The following is a 9,166-nucleotide window of genomic DNA, read 5'->3' as shown; positions in this document are numbered from 1 at the left end:
CAACAACTGACTCACTTCCCAAGCTCTCTCATCCCCAACAGACTTCATACTTGCCCCTCTTTCCAAAACTCTTGCATTTACCTCCCTAACAACCCCATCCATAAACAAATTAAACAACCATGGAGACATCACACACCCCTGCCGCAAACCTACATTCACTGAGAACCAATCACTTTCCTCTCTTCCTACATGTACACATGCCTTACATCCTCGATAAAAACTTTTCACTGCTTCTAACAACTTGCCTCCCACACCATATATATATATATATATATATATATATATATATATATATATATATATATATATATAGATATATATATAATTAGGAGGTAAGTTTGAATGGAGAAAAACGAAGTGAATTTTTTTTTTAGATGTCTGGGAGTGGACTTAGCAGCGGATGGAACCATGGAAGCAGAAGTGAGTCACAGGGTGGGGGAGGAGGGGAAGGTTCTGTGAGCGTTGAAGAATGTGTGGTAGGCGAGAACATTATCTGAGAGGGTGAAAATAGGTTGTTTGAAGGAATAGTGGTTCCAACAATATTATATGTTTGCGAGGCATGGGCTATAGATAGGGTTGTGCGGAGGAAGGTGAATGTGTTGGAAATGAAATTTTTGAGGACAATATGTGGTGTGAGGTGGTTTGATCAAGTGAGTGATGAAAGGGTAAGAGAGATGTGTGGTAGTAAAGAGTGTGGTTGAAAGAGCAGAAGGGGGTGTGTTGAAATGGTTTAGACACATTGAGAGAATGAGCAAGGAAAGATTGACAAAGAGGATATATGTGTCTTAGGTGGAGGGAAGAAGGAGAAGCAGAAGACGAAATTGGAGATTGAAGGATGGAGTGAAAAAGATTTTGGGCGATCAGGGTCTGAACATACAGGAAGGTGAAAGGCGTTGCAAGGAATAGAGTGAATTGGAATGATGTGGTATACCAGGGTCAATGTGCTGTCAGTGGATTGAACCAGGGCATTTGAAGCATCTGGGGTAAACCATGGAAAGGCCAGTGGGGCCTGGATGTGGAAAGGGAGCTGTGGTTTTGATGCATTACACATGCCAGCTAGAGACTGAGTGTGAACGAATGTAGCCTTTTTTGTCTGTTCCTGGTGCTACCTTGCTGGGAATTCTATGACATGTGTGGTGGGGTGGTGACAGAAATGGTCTAAGGCAGCAAATATGAATATGCACATCTGTATATATGTATATGTCTGTGTATGTATATGTATGTATACGTTGAAATGTATATGTATGTATATGTGCATGTATGGGTGTTTATGTATTTATATGTGTATGTGGTTGGGCTGGGCCATTCCTCATCTGTTTCTTTGCACTACCTCGCTAACGCAGGAGACAGTGATTAGATATGATAGATAAATAGATACATAACAATGTGGTATACTGGGGTCGACGTGCTGTCAAAGGGTTGAACCGGGGCATGTGAAGCATCTGGGGTAAACCATGGAAAGGCCTGTGAGGCCTGGATGTGGAAAGGGAGCTGTGGTTTTGGTGCATTACACATGATAGCTAGAGACTGAGTGTGAACAAATGTGGCCTTTGTCTTTCCTAGCACTACCTCACAGGGGGAGGGGGGATGATATTTCATGTGTGGTGGGGTGGTGACGGGAATGAATAAAAGCAGCAAGTATGAATTATGTACATGTGTGTATATATGTATATGTCTGTTTATGGATATATATGTATACATTAAGATGTATAGGTATGTATATGTGCGTGTGTGGACATGTATGTATATACATGTGTATGTTGGTGGGTTGGACCATTCTTTCGTCTGTTTCCTTGCACTACTTCGCTAACGCAGGAGACAGCAACAAAGTATGATAGATAGATAATATAATTTGTATATACCCAGGTCCAATTTCTATGAAAAGTTTTAGTGTTACATGGGACCTTTATGTATGTTTCTGCAGCCCAAGGCTGCACTGCTTCCAGTAGCAGGGAAATGTTGATTCCTTTAGAGTGATTAAGTTCTTTGACAAGACTGTACTCTCAATGATAAAGCCCTTCAGGGTATGGTTTTATATGTATATAATTATACTTAATCGCTGTATGGTTGTACATACAGCAATATTATTTTTTTTCAAATCACATCAGTGCTAGCATAAATCCTCTGGAGTTCCACTACGATTATTTGGAGATGGGTAGGAATCTGGGTTAAGATTAGTTAGCTAGAGACTAGTTTCAGTTTGTCACTCTTGCATATGTGGTTATGTTCACTAAGTCTGTTGTTGACAGTCCAGAAAAGCTGTGGGGGTAAGTATTTGTTTTTTCTTTCCTTGTATTCCTTGCCTGCAAAACTTTAGAGTAAACAAATGTTAGTGGCATAAACATATATCTTGACCCTTTAGCACCACTCCCCGTCAAAAGGCTTCGAGAGAGGACTTACCATGTACACCTCAGTCTTAAAGTTTTTATGCACATATTACAAATTGTTAAAGTTTTAGTTGGTGCATTTTAAGAATACTTCCAGTGGAATTCCAGCACTGCCAAGGTTTTTAGGGGATAGAGTTCGAAAAAAGATTAAAGCAGACTTAACACTGAAATGCTACTAGATGTTTGTGTTATCCAGTATTATTATTATTATTATTATTATTATTATTATTATTATTGATTATTATTATTTCTTTTTTTCTGGGACATGTTAACCACTGTCAAAATGCTTATGGAAATGTATTCAGTATTGTACTTGAACTACCAGTATTACTTGTTTTTTACAAATTTTTTTTCACCTTTAGCGAAAGAAATTAGAAATTGCTCATGTACGTGAGCAACATGTTGAAGTTTGAACTATAACTCAACGCATAACTCTCGGTAATTTTACAGCGTATGGATTAAAACAGATTGGCCAGTATTATAAAGTGACCATATTTCATATGCAAGAATTGGAATTCAGGGTTATTGTTTTGATACGATGTGGTATGTTGAAGTTCTGTAATACAGTAGAATTTGTACTGCTTTGTGTTCAAAATAAAGATTTCACAGTCTGTCTATTAATAGAAGCAATTTTTAAAACTGTGATACAAGAAAGAAAAGTTTAGATACTAATTGGCATTCAAAAGTGCTACTGATTCAAGAAAGGATAGGTTATTACGCACAATGTTGGTAAATTGCTGTCATCTTCATTATTCAAGTAAGACCAAATGGTTGATATGTGTTAACTCATTGCAACTTTACAGGACCTATTAAACAAAGCTTTTGTGTACTAATCTCCTTTGAAATACTTCTTTGTACAGTTTTCCATCACTTCATGGAGTGGCAACCTCCTTGGTTTGACAGAATAAGCTAGTCTGCTGCCTTGAGTGACTTGGTTGGTCAGTTCTGTGCATATTGTAGTTTAGTTGTATATAACTTTATCAGATTTTTCTTCATAATTTTGGATGTGATTTGAGTACAGTGCAGATAGACAGTAGTATGAGTATTGTTCATTTTCTCCATTTTGCGTTTCAGATGGAAGCTGAACTGGATGAAGAAGCAGTGTCTAAAATAAAATCAGAGGACACTTTTTCTGAAGATCATTCATATCTTTTGATTCAAGCAGAGCATACGAGTGGGTTCCATCCTACCAAAGACAGTATTGCTAGAATCAAAAGAGACATTGATGAAGAGGAAAATGAACTGATCATAGAAGATGATGAAAATTTTGTTGACAAAGGTGAGGAAATGGGAAAAAATGATACTGTTTGTGGGAATTTTCAGGAGGATGCAAATGAAATGAAAATAAAAAATGCAGGTGAAAATTTTAAGAGAAATTTAATTCATGATCACAGTTTAAAAGCTATGCATTCTATGAGTTTTACAAAAGCAGAAAAAATTGATCTTAATGTAATAGTGAAGGGCAGAAGTGAAGAAGTGGTTGTAAGAAAAGAGAGAAAATATCAGCAAGGGATGAAGAGAGAAAGAAGACATGTGGTCAGAAGCGAACAAAATCATCAACAGGGATTAAGGAGAGAGAGAAGACAAGGGACCAAGAAAGGAAGAAGTTGCCAGACTGAAATCAAGCGAGAGAAAGCATGTCAGAAAGCAGTAAAAAGAAAGAAAGGCCTGAAAAATGTGAAGAGGGAAAAATGTGATTATGAAATAAAAGCAGGAATAGGCAAGCATAAGATCATTAAGGAAATAGATGAAAAGGAAGTAAAGGATGAAATCAAACAAAAAATAAAGAAAGAATTTCATAAACATGTAAAAAAAGAAACAGATGAACAGTTAATTAAGAAAGAATCAGATGAACAGGAAGTAAAGAAAGGCACAGACATTCAGGAAATAAAGAATGAAGCAGAAGAGCTGGAAGTGAAAAGAGAAAATTATATGATGGATGCAAAGAAAGAAACAGGACTGGAAATAGAAAGAGTTATAAGGGATATTGGGGTGAAAATATGTTGTACTAAACCAAGTGAAAATAGAAAAGAAGATGAACAAGGAAACCGAAAGGAAAGTCAGGCTGAGAAAACCTTTCAAGGAAATGAAATGGAGATGAAGAAGAAGAAGAAGAAAAAGATGCTTAAGGTGGTAAGGAATGAAGGAACCCGACAGAATGAAAAAGCAAAAGTGGTGGAACAAGTAGAAATCACAAACATTAATTTCAAGCTGGGAAATGTCAAGAGTGAGAGTGACAAGAAAGTTAGTAAGAGAGGCAAAAGTTCGCGTAATTCAAAGAATTCAAAGAGAGTACTTGCACTTGATCAAGAACAGGATGCTAATGAAGAAGGAAGAAGAGAAAATAGTGAAGAGCTGGTATTGAGAAAAGAGACAGAAGATCAAGTACTTATGAAAAGAGAACTGGTCGAAGAATTGAAAATAGAGAAATCACAGCGATACTCTTCAAGAAGAAGATTAAGACACAATCTAAAGGAAGAGAAGCAAGTGATAACAAGAGGAAAAAGGAGACAAATTTTGAAGAAGGAAATTTTAGAACAAAAGCTGAGAGAATGTGAAGTAGAGAAACAGGAGGTACAAAGAGAAGAGAGGCTACAGACTGACATCAAAAGGGTGTCTGGTCAACCAAAAGGGATAAAAAGAGAGAAAACTGAGCATCTAGAAACAAAGAATGAAAATGAGCAACAGGAAACAGAAGCAGTGCAAGCTGGACCTCTTCAAGTTGTGGGAGAGGAAACTGATTCACAGAGTAAAAAAAAGGGAGAAAATGTACAGCAGAAAACAAGGAAAGGGGTTAAGGAAGATCAGAAAATAGAACATTCACAAATAAAAAGAGAGGAATATGAAGATCAAGGTAATGAAGATAGGAATCAGGATACTATGAGGAAAAGCATTAAAGTAGAAGGATTTCTCACTGGCAGTGAAACAGATCCCCAGCCTGATTCATCTTTACTCCTAGAAAGAAGTCCTCCTGTTCAACTAAAATCTGGTAGTCCACTGGATGTTTCAGTATTGTTGCCCTCACAGCCAAGAAAGTGCCCAGAGATGCATGATGAGGAAACAAAAAGAGAAGGATCAAGAACTCCAGAGAGTGCACATCCATATTCCCCGGAACTAAAAGGACCCAGAACTCCAGAAGGACCTGCTCCAGTTAGTCCAGATGACCCCACAGTTTTCTTGGAAAGTCCCAGGTTGGCAGAACCTTGTCAGTCATGTTCTTCACCTGTTCAAGGAAAAGACACTGAAAGGGAGAGGACTCCTGAGATAGACCACATATCTGAAAGACCATCACGATCAAGAACAAGAGGTCCTTGCACGCCCCCATCTCCATCACCAGTGGTGCAGGAGGAGATGACTGAAGCTGAACTTCAAGAAGAATGTGATGTTTCTAGTAGATCTACACTACAGCTGTCACAGCAAGCTCAGTCGAAACCTGCACCAGCTAAACGAAAGGCAAGTTATAGGATATTGAGTAATTAAGTTTATTCAATATTGTGTGATTTTTTTCCACGCTGTATTTGTGCTGAATATTGATCTCAAATTACAATGGATCATATGTTAAGAATTATTCATTTATGCTTTACATGCATATCTGAATTTTTGGAATTGAGTTCCTTTTACATTTAATATTAGTGTTGTTCAAATGTTTTATCAACTCCTCTTTCTTCCGTGGCAGTTATCAATTTTGGAGTACCGTAAAAGGAAAAGTGTGGGCAGTGATTGTGACAGTAGAGGGTTGAGTGGACCAACAGACTCCTCGCCACTTCCTTCCTTATCACTAACATGCTTTACAGTATTGCCCACTCATTCAACTGACTCTTCAGTATCATCTTTTAATGCCATTAACATGATGTCCTCTTCCACCCCCAGTACATCAACACAAGAATCCTCCCTTTCACCCACCTATTTCTCTTCACCATCAAAGTTGGCTCAAACTGAAGATGGTGAATCTCCCCCTGATCTTGCACTCTCTCCTATTCATCCTTTCTTACTTCCACCATTATCTGTTGTCTTCGAGAGTAAATCCACCAAAGATGAAGTAAAAAGAGGTTTGTATGTTGACATGACATTTTTCAACTCTACTTTCATCAAGAATTATTTCTGAATAATGAAAGCTTGAATAGATATGAATGAACTTTTACATTGGCAAATATTACTATTTTTGGGTAAATCAAACATTTATCTCTTCCTACCAACAGATGCGGAAAGTAACTGCAGCAGTGGAGGAGATAGCATTAATGATAACCAACACAATTCCAAGAGCAGTAGTGTTAATGTTAGTAGTAGCTGTAGCATAACTACCGTCACCACAATTGCTGTTACATCAAATGTCTTCACCACAGTTAACAGCACAACAGTCACAACTTCTGCAGGAGTCACAGCATCAAACCCACTTAGTCCTATCACTGGAAACACCACTCCTCAGGATGTGAAATGGAATGCAGCTCCCACATTACTAGAACGGCAGAGGGAAAATTTAACCGCTAGATTAAGGCGGGAATTTGGCTTGTGTGTATCTGATGATGATGAAGATAAATCAGGTGAGATAAATGAAATTATATTGCACTTTCAAAGTACTTAGTAGTAACAGACTTGCAGTCATCAGTTGTGTTATTTTAGTATTTTATCTTCTGTTCTAAACTTGTTAATTCTACATGTTTAAAGATTTTCAGTTTTATTGGGTTTCCTGCGATCGTCTTGTTCACCAATGGGGATTAGTTTACCACTTGTAATTTAAATAATGATAAATTATCAATCTTTAGTTTTCATACTTTGTAAAGTTTTAAGACTTGATAATATAAACTACATGGAGAGAATTTGATTACCATGATATTTGTTGTCTTTTTATGAATGCATTAAAATGGGACTGAAGTGTGTGCAAGTAAGTGATAAGTCAAGGGCTGATAGCTATAATCTGTACTATAATCTTTAGTGATCATACAATTTTCTTTACCATAATAATATTTTGGCCAGGGGAAAATATTAGAGATGGTGAACTTGTGAGGAAGTTCATGACTTTTTGATGCTCATGAAGACATGATAACCAGATTTTCTGTTTGGTGTTAGTATTCAGCTCAAATTTAATTTGGTCTTTTATTTCTTCATATAGTAATAGTCTGACATTAGTACTGCAGATGTTATTCTCCATTGCTGTTTTAATTGAAACTCAGTTTTGGGCACATCCCTCTTGACTGCATAAATTTTATGAGCACTATTCTGATACTTGCCTTCCAGTGTAAACTTTATAGTTCCCAGCATAGAAATCCACTCCCCCCCCCATCCCTCAGTATGTCTGTTTTTGCATCTGACACCTACTGTACACATAAGACTGTGAGTGGTCTTTGGATTATATACATCAGTAAGCAGGGTTCCCTTCCAGTTTGAAACTGGAAAGTTATTTTGGATTTTATTTTTATTTCATAAAACCTAGAAATGGTTTGAACTTTTTGGTCAACAGTTTTGATAACCAGTCTTACACTTTTGAGTTTCCAAAGTGTGTTAAAGGTCTTGAATGGTGTTTAATATGTATACTTCATAATGAATGCTTTCAGTGGACCATTGGTGCAACTTATTTGGTCACTGTTGTCCAGTGGTCAAAAGACACATGGATGAAGTGTCAGTTACAGTGTGTCTTATGTGGAAATTTGTAGGTTGGAGGTGAACGCTGTTTAGAATTTCATTATCTCTGAAGTATGGGAACCTTTAATAGGTGTGGAATACAGACAAAAAATGGTTTTAACTTGATATTTGCATTGACATACTTGTTACTTGTGGAAACAATGTGGAAGGGATTTGTCAGTCACATTAGCTAGGAAGATTGATAATTGATTAAAAAAAAGAAATATAGATGTAAATCTATAATCAGATGACTCAAGCAAAGATCAAGAAAATTATTTGAGACAAAAATGTTGACCATCTACCCTGTGAAAGTAGAGAATTCAAGTGATTAAGAAATTAGGAGGGAAGATATGACTGAAATAATCTGCTTTAGTGAATGTATTTTGTATTTACTGTACATGGTGTAGATCAGATCCATTCAGCCTCACATGTCACTGATACATACACTCTACTTAAGTCCATAATGCAGAGGAGGATGAAGTCTTCCTAATTACTGTCTTATTTCTTAACTATTTTAGGGTGTTGGATTTCTGTGAGCTGTCTCCCACAGATTTTGTATTTCTAACAGTTTATGAGGTACCAGAAAACAAGTATTAAAAGCTGTTTAAATAAATTGGCACATAGACATTTGGACCTTGGCATACTCCTTAGGCCTCTAAATCTGCTTCCTTGGCTTGGAGATTGGCTCTTTCTCTAATATTACATTCAGAATTACTCTTCATGACCTTCTGACATTTGAAAATAAGATTGCTGGGCTTTTCATCCCCTAAACCATACGTAATCTTTTTTACCCTTTGTAGTAAAGTGGGGGAAGCTTATGGTGTCTTTCCACCATGATTATCTTTAGATCATTTAACCAGATTAATATTTGTCCTTGCTAGTTAGAGTTGGGTTAACATATGTCATCTGTACATAATTGTAGTCAGTAAAGGAAGCATGTGATCCTTCATGTTTGGGCAGGAAAATTAGGCCGGCATCTTTTGTAAAGTTCTTGCTTACTGGGTGTCCTAGACTGTTGTGGGAATAATCATTTCATCAAATGGTTAATATTTACTCTCACACTATGACTTTTATTTTGATTACCTCCATTGCTTTTGATCATCAGTGCACAGGAAAAATTTTGGAAATGTAGCAGGTTCCTGGAGTGGGGATGAAACAGA

The 9,166-nt window shown here is 37.0% G+C and overlaps 1 protein-coding gene across 9 annotated transcripts in view; it reads left to right on the top strand.

The window, feature by feature from the left end:
* Positions 1–9,166, top strand: part of upSET (SET domain-containing protein upSET) — a 145,333-nt gene that overhangs the window by 128,701 nt on the left and 7,466 nt on the right. For all 9 annotated transcript variants that reach the window (XM_071682981.1, XM_071682980.1, XM_071682977.1 and 6 more), the window contains 3 exons: positions 3,462–5,840; positions 6,064–6,436; positions 6,587–6,928. In XM_071682981.1, coding sequence (XP_071539082.1) covers positions 3,462–5,840; positions 6,064–6,436; positions 6,587–6,928 — 3,094 coding nt within the window. The remainder of the gene's footprint in view (positions 1–3,461; positions 5,841–6,063; positions 6,437–6,586; positions 6,929–9,166) is intronic.

Source organism: Panulirus ornatus, chromosome 35, assembly GCF_036320965.1.
Source record: "Panulirus ornatus isolate Po-2019 chromosome 35, ASM3632096v1, whole genome shotgun sequence".
Classification (NCBI taxonomy): Eukaryota; Metazoa; Arthropoda; class Malacostraca; order Decapoda; family Palinuridae; genus Panulirus; species Panulirus ornatus.
The sequence above is the reverse complement of the archived record's forward strand: the minus strand, read 5'-3'. Positions and strand labels throughout refer to the sequence as shown.